The sequence below is a fragment of the Sarcophilus harrisii genome, chromosome X (genome assembly GCF_902635505.1).
Source record: "Sarcophilus harrisii chromosome X, mSarHar1.11, whole genome shotgun sequence".
Classification (NCBI taxonomy): domain Eukaryota; kingdom Metazoa; phylum Chordata; class Mammalia; order Dasyuromorphia; family Dasyuridae; genus Sarcophilus; species Sarcophilus harrisii.
In genome coordinates, this window is record NC_045432.1 from 23,762,345 (window position 1) to 23,785,789 (window position 23,445).

Genomic DNA, 23,445 nt, shown 5'->3' on the forward strand with positions numbered 1-23,445 from the left:
ACTACCATGATGGAAATCGAAATGATACTCAAAGGTGTCTCTAAGCTCAGATTAATTACAATGATCAATATTTCTCCTGGACAACAGATGTGGAAGCATATACCCCCCTCCTCTCAGTAGAAAAGTGGGGGATGCTGCACATGTTGTCTCAGTTTTTCTGAACTGTCCACACAATATGTTTGGCTTTATGGTTTTATTAGAAGGATTCCAGGAAGGGAGGCAGGAATATGATATTAGGAAATGACTGTGCTATAAAACAGATGAAGTTATCGAGTAAAAGACAAATAAATGATTGAAAAAAAATAGGTTAGACTAGATGATCTCACAGGTCCTTTCAAGTTCAAAATTCCATAGTCCCATGATGGTATGACTACAGTCTGGGTGAGATGGGGAATGGAGTTTGTTAGAAAGAGGAGAGTGTATGGACTCGAGTGTAAATTTTGGATATTTTGTGTTCTCTGTCACAGAGGACCCTATCAGCCTGTGAAATATTTCTGCACGGAACACTACCGTGAGGGATGCAAACATTATCTTCACCTATGTGCTGGTTTCTTGAATAAAGGCAGACATAAGAATAAATCAGCTGGAGGGAGGGAGGGACACATTTTCACTGTCTATTCTACATAGAGTAAATGAAAACAAAATTAATATATAGTTAAAGAATCAAATATCATTAGATTTCAGTGATGTGATTGTTGTGAATGAATACCAACTCCATCATCCCCAAAGTCTGACCTTGCCCCCAATGTTTCAAGCACAGTATGATATTATTTTATTAAATTCATGTACTTCATTTGTTTAGCCATTCCCCATGGAAAGACCCAGAAAATGTTTCAATGTACAGAAGTACATTGATCAGTCAGCCCGTTGCGCCCCACCAACGAAAGGATGTGTGATGCCACGGATGAGCTCTTTTTTCACACTATCTAAACATTTAAGAAGTCTCTCCCAAGCCATTTGGGTGCAGACCATGTCTCATACATACCCACACATGCTGGAGTTTCTCCCCACTGCAAAATTGATTCCTTGGTGAAATGTCCATATATGTCAACATAGACGCCTTCATCTTCGTAGGTGAGCAGAAGCTCTGTGCCACTGGTATTGGGCAGGATGATGATAGTATGTGGTTGAATGGTTCCTGGGATCTGGAATGATATTTTATAAGGATTTAGATGACCAGCCTGACTACAATCTTAATGCCCACATCAATCAAAGGAATTTGGCAGTGCAATGAACACAAAGCAGGTTTACAGCTTAGGGAAGGGAAAAGAAACATCAATTTCACAACAAGACTGTAGGCTTTTCTCTCCAGCCCTTGGAAAAAAGTCTCTTTTCTGTTATTATGTAGAGTCCCTGTTCAATCTTTCACTTCATATTGATAAGAAATCTTAGCTCAGAAGAAATCAAGATAGATGTCAGACCCAGAAGCATCTCCTGGATTCTTCTCAAGGATCCAGTGTTTACAAACCAAGAAAGAAGAGACGCCATTTGATTCCAAAAGGATTTTTCTCAAGCAAGGGCCAGCCAACAGCTCATCAGCTTATAGTAAGAAGACTTGAGGATAATGGACACTAAGCTCCAATACCCTCGATTCATTCATTCCTTATTAATCTTAGAACCAAGAAGAATCTCTAATCGAACTAGAAATGGAATCATTTGACATTTTTTAAAGGTGCACTAAACTTCAAATATTTCATTGTGCTACATGCGAACATCTTTAGTGGATATTCTCTTTCTTATGTGATATTTGACCAAAGAAACTATTGCTACTCAGTAGTTTATGACTACTGCATAAAATCAGGAATTAAATGTGAGGGATTTACTATACAGAAAAAAATAACATCCAGATCATTTACTAAGAGAACTGTTTGAGGAATGAGAGAACATCCTAGCATTTCTAACTCTCCAGCTGCAGACAACAATAGTATATGGCAAAATCTAATTCCAACACTAGACATTTTCCCAGTCAAGTATTTCCCCCCAAAGTAAACGGCATGAAGCTTTTTGATACGATACCATCTCCAAACTAGCAACATGGGGGAAGACTTCTCATAAGCCAGCTCCATCCCTCCACCCTCAAATCCACAGTCCCATGTACTGACCACCACAGAGAGGGCAGGAGCCGTCCTTGCCAAACCGAGAGCACTCAGGCCGAGTGCTTGAGTCCATGTCTCGGCTGCTACTATCCGCAAAACTAAAACTGGGATCCAGAGGCGGAGAGTGATTTTAATGTGCTGCCTTGGTACTCCCATGAGCTACTGGTGCAGAGGAGAGTTGAAGGGCAGGAGAGAAAGAGTTCAGGTGCTAGCGCAAGACCAAGAGAGAGCCAGTGGGTCTCAATACAAGCATTTTCCAGTCAAACTGGACTACAGACACCAAAGGCTAATTCTTGTCTCTTCAACAATCCCTAAAGTAAGCAAAGCTTCTGAATAGGTTGGGGTCCCCTAGGAGAGGCACAGCATTTCTGATCCAGCAACTTGAAGCTAACGTTTATTTTTAGGATGTTCTGTTTTACAAAGGAAGAACCCAGAGGAACGACATCCACACTCTCCTGAGAGGCCAATGATATTAGGGCATTCGGATTAAAAATTTATTTTGGTTACATACATGAGCTATCCTAATTAAGCTGGGTATCTGCTGTCAAAAGGAGTGATTTAAAAGGCTTAAGGCTTAAAGTGTTTCTCCTCACTCCCCTCTTATATAGTAATTAGAAAATGTTCCCTTCTGGTAGGATAGAAAAGAGCAAGAGAGCCACGGACTTGTCAGCTATTAGAATCATAGGATTTCAGAGCTGGAATGGACTTTAGAACAATCTAGTCTGTAGTCATTCATACCTGACCCAGAATCCCCTCTACGGTATCGCTGACAGGTCATTAGCCAATCTCGCTTAAAATGACAGGGAGCTCACTCTCTCCAGAGGCAGGGCATTCTGCTTGTGGACATATCGGATACCTCTCAGCACCTCCAAATCATTGCTCTACCCTAGTTCTGCCCTCTGGGGCCAAGCAGAATAAGTCAAATCCTTCTTGTATTCATATGACAATCCTTCAAAATTTTGAAAATGATTAGCATGTGCTGCTTCCTGAGCCTTATTTTCTTACCATCAGTTCTTTCAACCTGCCCTCCCCAGGGCAAGACCTCAACGTCTTTGGTTGTATTGATCATGCTCTTTGGGACATTCTCCATCTTTATCAATGATCTGCCTGAGATGTGGTACTCAGTAATGAAGATCATTCTCCAGAAGGGAAATGATGGGCAAAATACAGCAGTACTTATCTATCACCTCTATCACCTGGACCAGGATGCTAGGACTCGTAATGAAAGCTAAGATTTTGTTTGTTTTTTGCTAATTAGTTGTGTCAAGTTGGGAATCCCATGTTCAAATTGTGGCTCTGGTACCTCAAACAAGGCATTTCACCTCTCTGAGACAGAGTTTCCTCATCCATAAAACAGGGCTGATGATAATAATAACATATTTATAGAGTACTTTAAGATTTGCAAAACACTAGTACTAGTGAATGTTATAGTTCTAGTATACTAGAAAATTATACTAGTAATAAAAATGTAGTGGTCCATGTGAAAGCTCACAACGGTTCTGATAGAGAGGCTCTGCAGATGTCACTATTGCAGTTTTACAATTGAGAAAACTGAGTCTCAGAGAACCCTGGAGCCACTTAGTTAATAAGGGTCAGAAGTGGGATTTGAACCCATATCTTCTTGAATCCAAGTCCAGCACTCTATTCACTTACAAGTTGTTTTGAGGAAAGTAATTTGTAAAGCATAAAGCGCTAGAGAAATGGATGTTGTTATTTTCTTCTTCCTCTGCATCACTATTGATATCATCCAACTCCTGCTCTTCCTCCTCATCTTTATTACCTCCTTGAGGTAATAATAGGCTTGGAATCCCATCAGCCATTTGCTCAGGAAGGGATTTTTATCATATTAATAATGATTTCTAGATCCTTCCTGGTAGAAGTTTTTGAATATGAGTACCAAGAAAACACATTCAATAAAAGCAAAGGCAAATGAAAAGAAAAAGAGTGGGAGCATGTTTGCATTGAGGACAAGGAACAACCTTGTTCTCTTAACCTTTCTATATTATAGAAGATAGTGTGGTGCAAGGAAGTGACTACTGGCTTTGAAGCCAGATGGCCTGGGTTCAATTCTCACCTTGATGCTTATTACTTGTATGAAACGGAGCAGAAAGAAGACTATTTTTTCCTGATTTTTTTGAAGCCATGTCTCTCTAATGTGGCCCAAGATCACTTGGCTACCAAACTGCTGCTTCTATCTTGTATTTATAAATTTGATTTTTTGATCTATGTAAGTCTTTGCAATTATCCCTTGTACATTTCATCTTATTGGATTTGGCTCCACGTTGTAGCCTGTCAACATTTTTTTTTGGACTGTGACTTTGTCTTCCAGGGTTAGCCCTTTCTATCAGCTTTGTGGCTTAAGTGAATTTGATAAGCTTACCATCTGTGCCTTTATTTATGTAGAAATGTTTAATAGAACAGAGCCAAGCATTAGATCCCGGGGGCACTCCATTGGGAACCTCCTGCCAAGTTGATATCAAACCATTAGAACTCACCATCCAAATTTTTCTAAGCTGACCTTGACCATTCAACTAGATCCAAATCCACCTAATTGTCTATGCCACGTCTCACCTTCTTTTCCACGAAAATTGTAACCTGAGCGATTTTGTTGAACATGTACTAAAATCTCGATAATCTCTATCTACAGCACTCCTCTGCTCTCCCAAGTGAATAACTCAGCCATATCCAAGTTCTCCGTACATCTTTATTGGTCATTTCAGAAAATTATCCTTTTTTCTCTTCATCAGAATCATTTGCCTGTCTTTAGAATTTGATTTTTGAAAACTTCTCAGCCCTTCTTGGCTGACTTTCAAAGTAAGATTTTGGTATATGGGATCCTACCTCTCTTTTCTCTGAACCTTTTGAATTCTTTCCTCAAATTTAGGATGCAATTCAGATTAGGCTTGATATTCCTTTCTTCTAACACAGGGAGTATTCATTCTCTGCCCCCCTCCACTCCAATTTCCATTATTTCCACCTATTGAGAATATAATTTTCCATTGTTGGTTTCTCCCCATCTGAAGACATCTTAACAGAGACTGGTCACTTTGCATTTTGAGGAAAGAGCTAATGAACTGGAAGTCAGAAAGATTAAAGAGCTGTCATTTTTTTTATCCATGGTAAATATACATATACTTGGGCACTCCTTATCAATACTGGTAGTTTCTATAAGAAAAACCTGATCATAATTTTCAAAACTTTATAAGAGTTAGCAAGGAAATAAAACAATTATCATTAAATAATCATTTATGGGGATTAGAAGGAACTATCTTACATGAGTTGGTAGGTATAGGTCATAAACCATCCCAGAATCAACATCAATGGCATGGAATCCTGCTACTGAGCCGTAGATCACTTTCAGTCTCTGTCCATTTTCCACTGTGAGGTCAACTGCCAGAGGCTTCTGATAAAGGGAGGGGAACGACTGCAATCATAAAACAATATGGTGAGAAAGAATGAAATAATATTTCATGGGATTAGCCAGCATAAGATTAATACGGATGGAAAAACCCCAGGGGAGTCAAATTATCCCAGGCAGGTTCCAGAGAACATTTGAGACAAACTACAAGATCTTCTTATTATAACTTGGTCATATTCTGGTCAAGTTCTAAGAATGATATACTTGAGAAATGGAGTCAAGAGAGAACCCAAGAGGTTGCTTCAGCTCTCTCCATTTTCCCTCAGAAATGACATTAAATCAAGTCTCTAAATAGCTTTCTAGAGTGACAGAAGGATGGGATGAAACAATTGTCCACCTTAAGATAACTTAGAAGGATTTCAGAAAAGACATGTCTGATTTGGGTAAAAAGGGAGTGAAGCCCATTGCTGATGGTGTTTGGGCAAGCCAGTGGAAGCCGTGCCCCAGTGAAGAAGACAAACTGCCAATTCTGGTACACCAGCACAATAGGAATGACTTAGGCCAGGCCACCCCAGTGCAGTAAGCAAGCTACCAGCACCCTAGTTCCTGGAGCAGAAAGCCAATGGTCAGGCCCCTGGACTCCAGCACAAGAAGCTTAGGACAGTGTCTCCAGTGCTCTGGGAACAGAGTACAATGTGTCAAAAAGCAAAAAAAAACAAAAAAGAGCCTTTACCATAGAAAGCTATGGTGGCACCAGTGAAGATCCAAACACAAACTCAGAAAAGGGCAAGTGTCAAAATGCCTACATGTGAATCTTCAAGGAGGAATATGAATTGGTCTTAAGTCCTCTTGAAGGAGCTCAAAAAGGATTTTAAAAATCAAGTAAGGGAGAAAAAAATTGGGAAAAGAGAATTATGTAGGAAAATTATGAAAAAGTCAACAGCTTGGGAAAAAAAGCACAAAAATTGAGTGAAGAAAACAACTCTTTTAAAAGTAATATTGGCCAAAGGAAAAAGGAGATACAAAAGCTAACTGAAGGAAATAATTCCTTAAAAATTAGAACTGGGCAAGTGGAGCCTAATGACTCTATGAGACATCAAGAATCAGACAAATAAAATCAAAAGAATGAAAAAAAAGAAAAGAAAATGTAAAATACCTCATTAGAAAATCAACTAACCTGGAAAATAGATCCAGCAGAGAGAATTTAAGAATTATTGGACTACCTGAAATCCATGATAACAAAAAAAACAGCCTGGCTAAGTATATGTGATTCTGAAAAGCAAAACCATGTAGGAAAAGTAAAACGTGGCACAGCATCCAAATTCTTAGAGAAGTTAAGTGAAAAAACAGTCAGCACATATACAGCTAATCTATACTAGTAGGGAAATCTCAACCTCCCTTTCTCAGAGCTAGATAAAGCTTGTCACAAAATAAATAAGAAAGAAGCTAAGGAGGGGAATAGAATTTTAGAAAAGTTAAGCATGAGAGACCTTTGGAGAAATCTGAATGAGAATAGGAAGGAATGTACCTTTTTCTCAACAATAAATGTCACACAAAAAATGAGCACATATTAAAACAGTAAAACTTCACAATGAAATGCAGAAAAGCCAAAATATTAAATGCATCCTTTTTATATCATGATGCAAGAAAAATTACATGTAGTAAAGAGCCATGGAGAGAAAATTGGAAAATCTAATACTAAAGAATGAATAGGTCAAACAACAAATCATAAAAACAATCAACAATTTCATCAAAGAGAATGACAATAATGAAAAAACATGCAAAATTTATAGAATGCAGCCAAAGCAGTTCTTAGAACTGCTTAGAACTTAGAACTTAGAAATTTTATATCTCTAAAATCCTTACATGAATAAAATAGAGAAAACAAGTCAACAAACTGAGCATGAAATTAAAAAGCTAGCAAAATTTTTGTTTTTCTTCTCAGATTATTTTTACTTTATTACTAAATCTGATTTTTCTTGTGCAGCAAGATAACTATATAAATATCTATACATATATTGTATTTAACATATACTTTAACATATTTAACATGCATTGGACTACCTGCCATCTAGGGGAGGGAGGTGAGGGAAAGAGGGGAAAAGTTGGAACAGAAGGTTTTTCAAGGGTCAATGCTGAAAAATTACCCATGCATATGTCTTGTAAGTCAAAAGCTATAATAAAAAATTTTTTAAAAAATAAAATAAAGTGCATGTGAATAAAGGGAAAAAAAGATAGCAAAAGAACAAATTAAAAATCTTTAATTAAATATCAAATTAGAAACTCTGAAAATCAAAGGAGGGATTAATAAAATTGAAAGTAAAAAATTTATTGAAGTAATAAATAAAACTAAGGATTGGCTTTATGAAAAAAACAATAAAATAGATTGATCTTTGATTAATAGGATTTAAAAAAGGAAAGAAACTAAATTACCAGTATCAAAAATAAAATGGGTGAATTCATCATTAATATAAAGGAAATTAAAGCAATAATCAGGAGCTATTTTGCCTAACTATATGCCAATATATTTAACAATCTAAATGAAATGGATGAATATTTATAAAATTATAAATTGCCCAAATTAAGAGAAGAGGAAATAAAATGTTTAAATAACCCCATTTTATTTTTTCCCTTTATCCTGATTTTTTATTAAAGCTTTTTATTTTTCAAACCATGCATAGATAATTCTTCAACATTAATCCTTGCAAAATCTTGTATTCCAATTTCTCCTTTCCCCATCTTCTCCTCTAGATGGCAAATAGTCCAATATATGTTAAACATTAAATAACCCCATTTTAGAAAAAGAAATTAAACAAATCATTAAGGAACTCCCCAAGAAAAAAATCTCCAGGGCCAGAAAAATTTAGAAGTGAATTGTACCAAACATTTAAAGAACAATTAATTCCAATACTATGTAAACCATTTGGAAAAATATACAAATAAGGAATCTTATCATAAATTTTTATGACACAAATATGGGGTTAATACCTAAACCAGGAAGAACCAAAAAAGGGAAAAAAATTATAGACCAATTTCCTAATGAATATTGATGCAAACATTTTAAATAAAATATTAGTAAAGATATTCCAGTAATTTATCACCGGGATATGGTGATATGACCAGGTGGGATTTACACGAGGAAAGCAGGGATGGTTCAATATTAGGAAAATTATCAGCACAGTGAGCACATCAAAAACAAAGCTAAGAGAAATCACATGATTATTGCAATAGATGCAGAAAAAGCTTTTGACAAAGTACAGCACCCATTCCTATTAAAATACATCAGAGAGCATAGGAATAAATGGAGTTTTCCTCAAAATAATAAACAGTATTTATCTAAAACCACCAGCAAGCACCACATATAATGAGGATAAGTTAGGAACATTCTCAAAAAGATCAGGAGTAAAACAAGGATGCCTATTATCACCACCATTATTCAATATTGTACTAGAAATATTATTTTTTACCAAGAAGAGAAGAAAAAGAAATGGAAAGAATTAGACTAGGCAATGAGGAAACAAAACTATTATTCTTTGCAGATAATATGATAGCATACTAGAGAATCCTAAATAATCAACTAAAAAAAACTACTTTAAACAATTAACATCATTAGCAAAGTTGTAGGATATAAAACAAACCCACATAAATCATTGGCATTTCTATATATTACCAACAAAGTCAGCTTACTGAGATAAAAAAATTCTATTTTAAAATAACTGTAGCCAATATAAAATATTTGGATTTTTATTTTACAAGACAAACGTAGGAACTATATGGACAGAATTACGAAACCCTTTTCACACACAAGTAAAGTCAGATTTAAACAATTGGAAAAATTCAAATGCTCATGGGAAGGATGAGCTAATTAGAACAAAAATGACAATTCTACCTAAATTAATTTATTTAGTGTCATACCAATCAAAGTATCAAAAGATATTTTATAGAGTTAGAAAAAATAATAACAAAATTCATTCGGAAGAACAAAAGGTCACGAATATAAAGGAAGAGGCAGCTAGATAACCTATAGAGTATTGTTAATGTCACACTGACTGTTCCAGAATGGATAGATGGAGTTGTTCTACAAAGGTCACATTTATTTAATCTGGAAGAATCTTGCATTTTTGTGTTTCTGCGATCCAAGTGGAATTGCCAGTGGCGTATCTTGGAATGAAGGACATGATCATGGTTCACTTACCTTAAAGGCCATAAACTTGTGGTATGGCTTTGGTGCCCACGCATAGACCTCAACTGAATTCCTCAAAGCGACGACAAGAAATTTGATTCTCTCATATTTAACTACGACAGACAAAAGCAATGAGGTCAAATTCCTAGTTTGGAACGTGGCTATGAGATCAATATTTTTTAAGGGGAACACAGTGTATGTGGAAGGTAATGATTGTAAAGGACTGTATATTCTAAGCTGAAGAGTTTACACTTTACCTCTGAGAAATTAAGAAATGACTAAATGTTTTGAGTGAGGAATGGTATGGTCCATTGTGCCTTAAGAAAGATTATTTTGGCAGCAGAGTAGGGGTATCCATTGGAAAAAAAGAGAGGCTGAAACCAAGGGGATCAAGTAAGAGACTACTGCAAAAGTTCAGGTGAGAGTGAATAAAAAACATGAACTATCGTGTAAGCTGTGGGAGGAAAGGGGGCAGATATACAAGTTGTGGAGGGAGGCTTGACAATGCTTTTGGCAACCAATGAGATATGGGCGGGAGGGGAAGAGGAAAAAAAAGAATTAAATATGACCCTGAGGTCATGAACCTGAGTTTCTGAAAAGATGGTGTTAACCTCATCACAAACAGAAATAGAGTAGGAGTGGGGGGTGGGGAGCGGGAGAATGAGTTCTGTTTTATACATGTTAATTTTAAGATGCCTATAGTATACTGAGGAGGCGATATCCCACAGGTGATGGATGACTGGAGTTCAGAAGAGAAATTAAGGTTGAATAAATACATTTTGGAGTCACTAATATAGAGATGATAATTGAACCCATGGTTAGCTAATGAGATCACCCAGAGAGAGTATTGAAAGAAAAATTCCTTGTTTGGGCTTTTACTCTGATTAAAAAGGCAAAACTTAGGGCAAAGAGAATTAAAAAGGAGCTCTTTCTAAATATATCAAGATAACAGTGTTGGGTTGCCAGGTTGAGCTCTGACGGTCAGCTTTTATTAGTGACTTCCATAATAAGAGAAAGACGATTCAGGTAGGTCAGTGTCAGCAAAAGCGGTTGGGCAATTGAATCTTGATTCTTCCCCAAGATAGCAGGTATAGGACAATTTAAGGATAGGAGTAAGTGACAAAGAGCAGGTATTGAAAAAAGCTGCAGACTCAGTGTTGTCTTCCCCAACAGTACCTCTCCCAACACCTACAAGCAGGGCTGGAAACTGTCACTGAGTCAATATAACTTTCAATAATTATATTGCATGAAAGAAGGCCCAGAATAGAGTAAAACCCATACAAAAAAAGCAGAATGATCTAACAAAATGATTAATGATCAAATAAAACAAATCGAGAAGGGCTGGTCATAGAGGTAGGGGATCCTAGGATTACAGCTGGAATGGACCTTAGAGATCATCTAATTAATCTCATCTTAGTAAAGGGGAGGAATCTAAGACTCATTCCGGCTAACAAGTGACTTGCCCAGGGCCACATAGCGAGCAGATATCTTAGGTGGTATTTGAACTTAGGTCTTCCTAATTCCAAAGTCCAGAGCCTTATCCACTATAACACAGATATAAATAAACCCATGTGATGCTTTACAAAAAGTTCTAGGCACTTGGAAGGAGAAAGAAGCCTGAATAATCCACAGAGTAGATCATCAATGTCTTAATAATCAAGATCTGCAAGCTGGATTATGATAAATGAGAAATACATGAGTAGGGAAAGGGAGACTTTCCAAGCCACTTTTCTCAGATGAGGTCTATGTAAGCCAGACAACTGGCTTGCCATTCACCTGCTGGCACAGCCATTTGAAAGAAAGTCGGGGTAGGGGGAAGGGAAGGGAGAGAGGGAAAAAGAGAGGGAAATCATCAAGGATTCATTGGGAAGTAGGAATCTGATCCTATTATTGAGCGATAGGGATTCCTGTTGAAGTCATTCAGTCCTGTTTCTGAAATGAATAGCAACAGAGCAATCTTTTTGAAGTTTGAACATGTCCTCATACCAAACTGCTTGCCAAGAAATCACTCTACATTACTTTGACAGCAGTTTTAGCACTTCGTTTGCCATGCGTCAGGCACCGGAGAGCACAGCTCTGGAACGTATTGGACGGGAACCAAGATCCAGGGTAGCCTATTTATCCACTTGAATGGGCCTGCCTTGTGCAGTTCCCCAGTTCAAAGAAGAGAGTTCCACATCAGTTTGGATACACTGAGGGGAGAACAATGAGATCTAGATTCCTATCAAAGACTATCTGTCACCACAAGCTATGTTGCCTTCGTTCCGATCAGAATTTCTCTGGTAATGTTTGGGAAACCCAGCTGTAAAAGCAGCAGCATGAACAAGGAAGAAGAGAGAGGGGGCTCTGAGGACAGTTTCAGGACTGTAGATGTTAGGACTTTGAGCATGATGCCAACTAGAAGTGTTGGCCCAAATTAGCAGCCATACTGAAAGCAAGTCAAAGCAGACGTGATTGCAGCTGACAAGTAAGCAAGCCATGTGCGTGTTCTGTCTGCGGAACAAAGTTGTCAAGTCTAGGTCTCAGCTGAAATACGCTGATTGTGCATGTCATCCACTCAGGTGAACCATCCTTTAATGAAAGTTTTCTGGGAAAGCCTCTCTTTACGGTAAAAGAGGACAAAGTTGGCGTACAGGGGCTCATCCAAATAAGCAGCTCAGCTTCTCCACTTCAGATACTCCACCTTTTTTGGCTGATGCTGTCAAAGAACTTTTCCCTGCCTCATTTGTAATCAGGCTATTTTTTTTTCCTTTTTGGAAGGGAGAAAAGAGAATTGGGAGAGTTTAGTGAAAAAAAGCCCAGGAATTTCTTTAAAATAAGTGAGGAAGAAGAAAAAACATTCCTAGCAAAGGGAAAAGTGGCTAAGGAAGGGCTGAGCTTCTGCCAAACTATAGAAGATGGCCTAGTTTGGGGGCCTGAGGAATCTGCAGACATCAGCTACTTCTGGCCCCTTAGACATCCTAGAAAGGGCCTCCTTGCCCATTATTAATTGTAAAAATCAATCTGCTACAATTCCACAGCAATTCAGGGGCAACTTGGGTGGTATTTACATCTGTGGGGAGCCACAAGGAAAGAAGTGGGTTTATGATGGCCTTGAAAGATTTAGGTCTTTGCTCTTTCTGTAATCAAAAACAAGTTGCACCTGGGAGTATTTGTCTGTCTCTCTGTCTTCTCTTTCTTCCCTACCCTCTCCAGGGATGGATTTGTTGGTGGTGATCCTATCTGCACATAGGGTATGATGGTGAAAATGCTGAACTTGAAGTAAGGAGACCTGGGGACCCTGACTCTGACATTTAATTGTTTTTTGATCCTGGCCAAGTCCCATCTGCTTCTCTGGGATTCGGTTTCCTCACTTATAAGCAACAGGCAATAATGTCTAGATATCTACCTCAGAGAGTTGTGAGGAAAGTGCTTTATAAGCTATAGAAACCTATATAAATGTGAGCCACTTGCTCAGATTGGCAGGATGGTTGGTGTCTTTACAGGTTACCTCCAGGAGAACAGGAGAGGGTTCTGATGGAGGTGTCAAAGATACAGCCATTGACTTTATGAAATGCCATTATTGCTATACTGTGCTTTGAGATCTCTAGTAACTCCCAGTGGAGCACAAGAATCTCCTCAGGGATACACCTAATCACAGGGAACACCAACAGTGGCAACATACCATAAAGCCTCTCAGGTGAGCAGGCTATACTGTCATAGCCCTGTTATAGAGAGGTCTCATCTGGCTCTCCTATCTGTGGTAGTGATGGGATGCATAAGGTGCAGTTTCCAGGGGAAATATAGCAGTGATCCTGAGGTCTTCTGACTATAGAATGCTATTGTTCCAATACTCTGTCTGTCAATGATTCTAAAGTCTCCTGGCCTTAGGAGTACTATAGTGCAGTCCTACAAACGTTGCTGACTGTCAGATAGACAATCTGTTGGTCCGTGATAACCAAGTTCCTGAGGCAGTAAGGAATAGACCACCCCTTAAAAATTAGCAAATAAGTAACATGAAATTCTGATCTCTCTAACTTTGTCCTATAAATTTATCTTTCTCTCGGTTCTTTGCTAAATCCTTTTGGAACTTAGCCTGCTTCAATTGGTTTTACAATGATAATAAACTTTGCCCCTTGACTTAGAGATGGGTTCAAGCCTGCAAATTCTTTTGAATTTTTTGGGGAAAATTTTGGGGAAAGACCCCCAACCTTTTTGGGGTCTCTTTTGAACCTGAACAGTAGGAGGGGCAGTTCAGAAACACTTGCCTAGAAGCCTGGGCTCTGAGGGGTTTGGCGGTGACTTCATCGGGTTTTTGGCAACAACTGCTGCCTTCCTGCTCCAAGAATCATAATCTGCTTGTACCCATAAGTATGAAGTAGCTCAATGTGACTTTGAAAACACTTTGCATTTAATTACTTTTTTATAATATGGATCCCCACCCCCACCCCCTCTCCAGAAATGTAGGTTCCTTAAGAACAGAGGCTATCTCATCTCTGACTTTATAACTCCAGTGCCTAGAATAGGGCTTTGCATGTAAAAGGTGCTCAATAAATATTTAAAAATTGAATGGAATTGAAATGACAGAACCTGCAAGTATATAGGGGGCAGCTTAGCTACCGTAACTTCAGAATTGGTCTCTTTCCTTTCTGGGTTCATACTCCTTGAAAGAGCTGTTTGGGTAGCAACTATAAAGAGAGATGATGTTTTCTTGGATTATCTGATTAATTGCTTCATTTCTTCCCCTTCAAACTATCTATGTAGACACAGTTCGATATAAATGCAGATAGGTGGGTCAGTGGAGTTGGAATTAGTGCTTTTAGCACTGATAATGCCTCAAGTGGACAGCTTAGGCCAGCCTGGATCTGTTCTGCTCACTGGTTAGAGGAAGAGCTATTGAGACATTCCCAGCTAGTCATTTTGGAACACCAAGAGAATTTGAGGAAATAGCTACCTATTTAGGTATATCAGTGGCCCCTTGCTATATTGATTGTCTCTTGAGTTCTATAGGTGTCTGGCATTTTTATTTAGTAAAAAGACTGGGTGCCTTTCTGGAGGTAGAGAAGCCAGAAGTTACAGTAACCTAGGTGTGAATTTATGGAATACGAAAGTAGCAGTGGGAACAGGGAGAAAGGGTGGAAACTCCAAAAGACATTTACAAGGAAGAAATGAAGATTTGGTGTCTTTGGTATATTAGATATGGGGGAGAGCGGTGAAAGAAAGGAAACATCAAAGATGATTCCAAAGTTTTAAACCTAGTGGCAAAATAGTAAAATGGAAAGGATTCTGGGAGATATCACTGATCTGTAAAATTTATAAAAAGATAAAAGAACAAGAGCCATTTCCCCCTGGATCGATGTGCAATAGGCAGTTATCAAAAGAAGAAATGCAAGCTATCAACAACCATTTTAAAAATGCTTCAATTCACAGACGTCACCGGAAAACATAAATCAAAACAACTCTATCAAATGGCCAAAGGTACTTCCAATTCTGTCATTTTATATTCTTTATATGTTCTAAGGCAGAGGTGTCAAACATGTTCCAACTATAACACTCTGAGTGCAGCTCGAAGCTGTATATATACACACAGAGAAGAGAGATGATGAACTTCGATTGGGAAATATTTAACAAAATAAATAAAAACACACTAAAACAGATACTATTACCTTTTAGAACTAAATCTGTGGTTCACAGAGATCCTCATGTACAATTTAGTGGCCCTTATTTCTATTTGATTTTGATACCACAACTCTAAAGAGTTCTTAACTTGGGATTCCCAGACTGAATGATTTAGGGGCATGTGTGTGGGGGGGAGGGAGGGGGGTTCTAAGAACTTAGTTGGGAAAAATTATATCTTGATTTTAATAGAATTGGCTTCCTCTGTAACTGCATCTATGTATTTTATTTCATGCATTTAGAAACATGATTCTGGAGCGAGGTCTGTTGCATTCAGTAGTTGGCCAAAAGTATCAACAACACAGAAAAGTGAAGAACCTCTGCTCTAGGATTCCTCACAGCTTTGCTATTCCAAGTTCTAAGTCCCTATTCCAGCTCTAATGTATTAGGTGCTGCTATGGATTAGGCATCAACCATCATGGAAAGAGTGCTAGACTGGGAGCCAACCTACAAGGGGATCAAATTTAGTCGACATTCTAGCCAAACTAGTCTATTAGTCATTTCTCCCACCTAACATACCACCTCCAGTCTCTCATCTTCTGTTAGGCTGTTCCCCATCTTAAAAGGCACTTAATGCTCACTCCCAACTCTCAGCATATTTAAAACAACAAATGGTATTTTCTTCAAGAAGCCCTTTCTAATCCACAATGTCTATGAATGTTTTTTCATCCTTCAATGCCCAGGTCAAGTACTGCCATTTTGTAAAGCCTTCCTTGATTCTCTCAAATTAAAGGTACTCTCTCCTCCAAAACTTAAATTACTTTGTATTTCCTCATTTGTGTATGTATTGTCTCTCCCCAGTAGAATGGAAGCTCCTTGAGGATGGGGGCTGCTTCAATTTGGTCCGTGTGTCCCTTGTGTCTTGCACACTATGTTGGATGTAAAAGATGCTTTATAAATATTTGAGTTAGTTGAATCCCTAGGTCAGGTACTTATGAGCTGTGTGACCCTGAGTAAGTATCTCTCAGTTCCCTTATCTGTAAAACAGGCAATATTATGCCATATTGCAATAGGTCAAGACTATTGTGAAACACTTTGGGAAACCTTGCAGCACAATTCACATGCTTTTTTTTTTTTTTTTTTTTTTTTTTTTTTTTTTTGCTGCTACAAAGAAGCAGAGAAGAGTGAGCTAACATTTATGTAGCTCCTTCCTTCTTACACAAAGTAAAGTCACTGGACCTGCCCAACTCTAGGAGGGAAGAGTAGCAATATTATTCCCACTTTCCAACTGAGGAAACTGAGGCTCAAGAGGTTACATGATAACTTCCTCCGGGTCACACAGTAAATGGTAGAACTCGGTCTCCCTGACTGTATTTTGAAGAGTTTGGGCTGGATAGGGCTTTGGCTTTAGATGGAGATTAAGCACACTGGATTAGGACTGGAAAGGAGGAAGGAATGGCAGGAGGAGGAGGAACCGAAAGCGAACTGGAGAAACTTATCATTTGAGTCGATCAGAATGGAGTGGATGGAGTTAGGGGTGTAACATAAAATTCCTGAAGGCTTTTGAGTCTCACTTACCCCTATATTTCAAAGTGTAATTCTTCTTTTCCTTAGGGACCACTTTCCTGATGATTAATGATACCAAAGGAAGTGGAAGTCAAGAAGGGAGAATAGACCCGAGATGAACCTTACCAACTTTGTAGTGCACACAGCCTTCCAGGTCTCCCACAGAGATCCAACCTTGCCTCTTTCCCATCTCAGGATCATTACGCAGAATCTTGTTTCTCAGCCAGGACAAGTAGTACACTCGCAGCTTATTCTTCTTTCCTGATGAACATGGAAATACACAGAAGTGAAATAACCTCTCTTTCCTCCATTCACTGTATTCAGGACAATTGTTCTCTTCTGACTCCAAGTCGTAGGCTTAGAATACTCTTGCTCTTCCCTTTCCACCTTTAAAATCCTCAGATATTCTTGAAATCAAATCAAATACCAAGAAGGCCTCCCTAAACCACACTACGAGTAATCATCTTTGCTCTGAAATGCCCCTGGCCCTTTGTTTTCAACCTTTCTAATTCATTTATTCTACAGCAATAGAATAATGGGCTTTCTCTGTGTCTTAAGTCTCTGCTAGATGCTAAGGTCCGTGAAGGCAAGGACCACATCTTATCCAATAGAATGTCAACTCTTAGAAGGAAGAAATTGTTCCTTTTTTCTTGCCTTGCATACAGAGCAGCCTGCCAGCCTGAAAATGGGAAATACCTAGGTTCAAGACTTGCTTCTGAAATATACTAGCTGTGTTATCCTAGGAGAGTCATTTAACTTCTTTGTGCTTTTGAAGTTTCAAAACAAGTGTGCCCCTTATTGGTAAGGAGAATGACCTCTACTAATGAAATCCCAGGCCCAGGTCCTGTCCTTATTACTCTGAATGAGAAATATAAAATGGACTGGAGAGGTGAAAGAGATACTGAAGGCAGGGAGATTAATTAAAAAAGCTGTTACAATCACTTAACGTCTCAGTGCCTCCAAGTAAAACTGGAACACTATAAAGTACAGAGGGAAGAAGCACTGTAAGGAAAGGTGTTTCTACTTTAGAATTCCCAACACTTGAAATTAGAGGTCTGGCCTAAGGCAAGTCACTTAATCTTTCAATGCTCTATATAACTCTCTATGATTATAAATTATAGAACAGGCGACAACCTGCTTTAGTAAAGGTAGTTTCCTCACCTGGAAGTTCCCTATACCAATGAAATCATAGTTTTAACCTCTATCTTTATTCCTTGAACATGATAATTGGTTAATAAATGTTAATTTAATGAGGAAGGAATGAACCGTCCCCTGTTTTGCATAAAGGAAAAGGTTAAGGTTAATATTTTGCTTATTTTGGAAATTGAGTGCATGCCCCTCAGTTGGGGAATGCCTGAATAAATTATAGTATATATTGTACAGGACACGATGAGCAGGCTGATTTCAGAAAAGCCTGGGCAGACTTACATGAACTGATGCTAAGTGAAGTGAGCAGAACCAGGAAAACACTATACTCAGTAACAACAAGATTATGTGATGATCAATTGTGGTGGACTTGGCTCTTTTCAACAATGAAGTGATTTAAGGCAATTCCAACAGATTTAGGATGGAAAGAGCCATCCAGAAAGAGAACGATAGAGACAGAAGGTGGATCAAAGCATAGTATTTTCACCTTTTTATGGTTGTCGTTTGTTTGCTTGTTTGTTTTTTCTTAATTTTTTTTCTTTTGATCTGATTTTTCTTGAGTAGCATGATCAATATGGAAATATGTTTAGAAGAATTGCACATCAGATTGTTTGCCATCTTGGGGAGAGGAGAGGGAGGGAAAGAGGGAAAAAATTTTTGGAACACAAGGTTTTGCAAAGATAAATGTTGCAAACTATCTTTGAATGTATTTGGAAAAATAAAATAGCATAAAAAGAAAAAGAAAGTGGCTCTGACCAAAACATGCATTGTTCTATGGCTAACTTGAGAACATAGCTCTCTGAACTTGGCTAGACTAGGGGAGCTTCATGTAGTGGCTGAAAAGCTGAACCTGGAATTAGGATCTCACCTCAGCTATTTACTAGATGTATGACCTTGGGTGAATCACTTAACCTCTATGCCTCAGTTTCCTCATTTGTAAAATGGAGGTAAATCCTACCTTCCAGGATTGTTTAATTTTGCAAACCTTAAACCACTAGCTAAATGTCAGCTATTATTATTAGCCTATTATTATTATTAGACATATAGTGCACTCCTGGACCTTAACTTGAAACCTTTCCAAGTCAAGTTCTGCTGACACAGCTTTTGAGAACTCAGGACTCTCCCAAGCCACAGTGAAGCAACAGGGGAGGACTTTAAGAGGTCCATTTTTTATCTCTTGACCACTCCCCTTCTCTGCCTGCCCCACCTCTACTTGCAGATTCTTGCAATTCATCTCTAGGCAAGAACTTTCAAAACACACTGTGCTTAGGCTTGGAGAGTAAGCTGTCCAAAAGGGAGGTGGGCTGTCTTGGGAGGTAATGGTTCCTCCTCACTGGAGGTCTTTAGGCAATTCCTTGGGCTCCACATGGAAACTGTGGTAATATGGGGACCTCCAGCTTGTTTTTTCTTTGATGTCTCTTCCCTCTTCCCTCCCTTTTGAGGCAGATGTTAGGAATATTTCTGTAGCCAACCTTGAAGGTCTCACTTCTGGGATCAATCTTGAACATATTTCCAGAGTAGTCTGGATGGAGTGTCAGGTTTCTGATGGATACACCCACCCTCAGCCTCTTCTAATGTGGCCAAACTAAACTGTGGGCTTTTGAACTATACCATGGCTTTCAGTTCCACACTTGGATTGCGCTCATAGTGAGGAAGTTCTTCCTGACATCCAGCCTCACTGGGCCCCTTTGCAACTTCCCCCCATTGCTCCTGGTTCTGCCCTCTAGAGCCAAGGAAAACAAGTCTAATACCTCTTCCATATGACAGGCCTTCAAGTATTTGAACACAGCTAACATGGCACTTTTCAGTATTCTCTGCTTTAGGCTCAGCGTGTTCCGTTTCTTCAACCAATCTTCAAAAAACATGAGCTCAAGGCCTTTCCCTATCCTGACCATTTTCCTCTGGAAGCTCAGCAGCTTCTCAGTTTTCTTCCTAAGACATAGACCTTCAACTGAAAATGAGATTCCAGATGTGGTCTGCAAACAGCTAGCATCTCCCTCATCCTGGACACTCTCCTTCTCTCAATGGAGATAAAGATGACGCTAGCTTTTTTAGCGTCCATCATGTTACTGACTTATGTCGACCATAGAGGTCACTGCAAAGCACTGCCCTTTCACAGATAAAGAGCCATTGATATGGCTACATTCCTACTACTTTATATTTATAAAATTGATTTTTTTGAACCCAAGATAAAACTTTATGTTGATCTTTATCATATTTTATTTGAAAGACTTTGACCCACTATTCTTGTATGTCAAGATCTTTTCATATTCTGAGTTTTCCACGTTAGTGACTCCACCCAGTTTTGTGATACCTGCAAGTTTGACATGGTACCAAGTCATTCTGAATAATATGGAATAGCCCAGGGCCAAGCACAAATTCTTGAGGTACTCTACTGGAGATCTCTGAAACCCACATCAAACTATTGCTGGGGATCAGCTACGAATCCCATATGATTCCATCTTTAACACATTAACAACATGAAGGGATTTATAAAATCCTTTGCTATATTTCAGGGAAGCTGTATCTAGAACATTTCCCATAGACAGCAGACTAATAACCCCATCAAAAAAAGGAAACAAGGAGAATCAGGCATGCCTTATTCTTGCTGAGATCACTCTCATTGTGATCACTGGTTCCTAGAATTTTGTTAGAATTGAAGTCAAACTCATTGGCCTGCAGTTTGCAGATTCCATTCCATTTCCTTTTTTTGAATATAGGGACACTTGCTCCTCTCCAGTCTTGTCAGACATCTCCTGCCCTGCCCAAGCGTTTCTTAAAAATGGTTTTTCATACATCTCTGATAGCATCATATCTGCCAGTTCTTTCAGTACTCCAAAATATAGTTCATTTGGGTCAGATGACTTAATCCAGTGATTCTCAAAGTATGGTCTAGAGAATCCTGGGGATCTCTGAAACCCTTTTAGAGGGTCTACAAATCAAAAATAGTTTTTATTTCCAATATGCAAAATATCTATAAATATAATCCAGATAAACAAAAAAGCTTTGCAGAGATCCTCAATAATTTTTAATAGGATAAAGATACTGAAAACAAAAGTTTGAGAACCACTGACTTAATCCATCCACGACACCCAGAGGCTTGGTTACCATCTCCTTACTTAACTTGGGTATCACCTCCATCAATTCCAGCGCTAAGATCATTTTTCTTGGCAGAAAAAAAAACAGAAGCTAAGGAAGAGTTGAGCAGCTCTGCTTTCTCTGTATCAATTAGCATTGGCCCATCCATTTGAAGCATCCATTTGATCTTCCTATTTTTCCCAGTATAGCTAAATGATCCCAACTCCTTCTTTTGCCCTTAGCTTTCTTCACTAGCCACAACTGATTTTGAGTTTAGCATTGTTGCAACTACTCTTATAGGCGTATTCCTCACTTGCATTCATCCTCTTACTATCTGCCCTCACTTTTGTTTTCTGAACATATCTACGGTCACAGTTGGCCCGTATCTACATAGCTGCAGACAGCTGGACAAAAAGCAAAAAAAATATAAAACCATGCAGAATAAAATTTTGAAAACATCCAGATGTTTTCCAATATGTTAGAGATAGTGTAGAACAAAAGGCAATGGTCCCTCTATTTCTTTTTTGGTTTTGCATTGTGAGCTAACAACCTTTCTTATGTGAGCAACAAACTATGAAGAATGAGCATCTGTTAAGATCAACTAGAAATTACAACCTAGTTAATCTGGCACGTGTTTAATGATGCATTTGATCATTATTTGTCTACATGGTAATTAAACCAGTAAGCTCTTTTCATGAATGAGTATAATTAGAATAATTTTTATAGAATCAAGACTATTTTGTGTATTTTTTTCCCTTCTTATTCTGTCCGATCTCGAGAGTCAATGATAATAATCTACCAGGGTACATTGTACTAATTATCATTATCATGATCATACACATTCAAAAACAGAAGTCCCAGATACTACTTCTCAAAAATTTGCATTCCCTGACAGTTTGATGTCCACCACCATCTCACTCCCTATACTCCAATTCTCAGGGCTTATAAGATCATAGATCTGGAGTGGGAAGGATCCTTAGAGTCAATGATCCCGACTCCCATTTTACAGATGAGGAAATTGACGTCAAGGGGGATGAAATCCTAGGGTCACACAGCTTATATCTGAGGCAGGATCTGAACTCAGATATCCCTGACTCCAAATCCAGAATTTTCTTTATTACACTATGTTCCTTCCCCATGGTCTAACCTCATGTCTCCTTGGGAAAGTCTTAGATCCTTGTTTCTGTGTCAACTGTCCTAGGAACTGGAAGAGTTTGTGACAGTAGAAGCTTTGGGCCCTGAGGAACTAGGTTATCTACTTCCATGGAGAAGGGTAGATTTCAAGATACCAAGACAAGGAAAAGGCAAAATGAGAAGGTTTCTTGGCTTGATGTCTACCTTGTGTTGATGTAGAGGGTTGGGGTAGGGAAAAATGTGGAAAGGGAAAAGAGGACAACCACTCGATTTGGTATAGTGGAAAGAGTACTGGTTCTGTAGTTAATATGGCAGGGTTTAAAGCTTACCTTGGGGCTCTGATCTTTGGAAAAGACCTCTTTGGGCATCAGTTCCCCCTTTGTAAAATGAGGGACTTGACCCAGATGGTCCTTGACTCTTTATTTAAGATCCTATGATCCCAAGTTTTGAATCCAAATAAAAAAACTTAGAGCAAAACTAGAAAGATAATTTAAATAGAAATTCAGAAATACAGCTAAGCATAGAAGCTGATAAAGGCTCAGCTTTACACAAATCTTGTTTTGCTTGTGTTTCACTACATAAAAGAAGGTTTTTTTTAACACAATTCACAAGCTAATTTATGGGTGTAATAGCTCCCCTGGTACAGCAATTATTCAATCAGTCAACAAAGTAAGCATTTATGAAGCATTTAATATGTGTGAGGCACTGAGAGAAGTGCTGGGGATTACAAAGGAAGGCAAAAACAGGGTTCCTTTTGGATCATGAACAAACCTGAAATGGTAATCAGCACATTGAGCCCTTCCAGGACATCGATTTGCTGGAATCGGCGTCTATTTATCAGAGAGTAAACTCTTCCTTGGCCACTTCTGTCCAGCAGCCACAGCCCCTTCTCCGTTCCTACCAGCAGATTGACACCTGTACATAGAAAATAGTATTCTTAGTTAGTTCATTGGATTTCTTCTTGCTATCCTGGTTTGTGTAGGGTTTTTTATTTCATTCAGTGTTTCCCAACCATAAGTCTCTGGCAAATTTTTACCAGTTCATAAAACTTTGGCTTTCAAAGGTCTTTATTTCTTCAAACACCTACACACTTTGAAAAACGGATCCTTATCTATTCTTGTTCCTCCCTGTATCTGACACCTCCCACCACCAGCTCCTAATATAAGCTTGGCAAGCCTTAGAAAGTAAGAAGAGTGAAATGTAGAGACTTTGACACTAGGCTCTCTGATGATGATGATGATGATAACTATCATTTATTTGAAGGTTTGCAAAGTACTTATAAATATTAT

At 38.5% G+C, this 23,445-nt stretch overlaps 1 protein-coding gene across 1 annotated transcript in view; it reads right to left on the minus strand.

Moving 5' to 3' along the window:
- The window catches only part of LOC100929955 (mitogen-activated protein kinase kinase kinase kinase 4), a 219,476-nt gene that overhangs the window by 12,112 nt on the left and 183,919 nt on the right, over positions 1-23,445 (minus strand). Inside the window, exons 24-29 of the mRNA XM_031945049.1 lie at positions 22,928-23,071; positions 16,925-17,059; positions 9,650-9,750; positions 5,371-5,520; positions 2,103-2,255; positions 986-1,145 (exon numbers count right to left, since the gene is read on the minus strand). Coding sequence (XP_031800909.1) covers positions 986-1,145; positions 2,103-2,255; positions 5,371-5,520; positions 9,650-9,750; positions 16,925-17,059; positions 22,928-23,071 — 843 coding nt within the window. The remainder of the gene's footprint in view (positions 1-985; positions 1,146-2,102; positions 2,256-5,370; positions 5,521-9,649; positions 9,751-16,924; positions 17,060-22,927; positions 23,072-23,445) is intronic.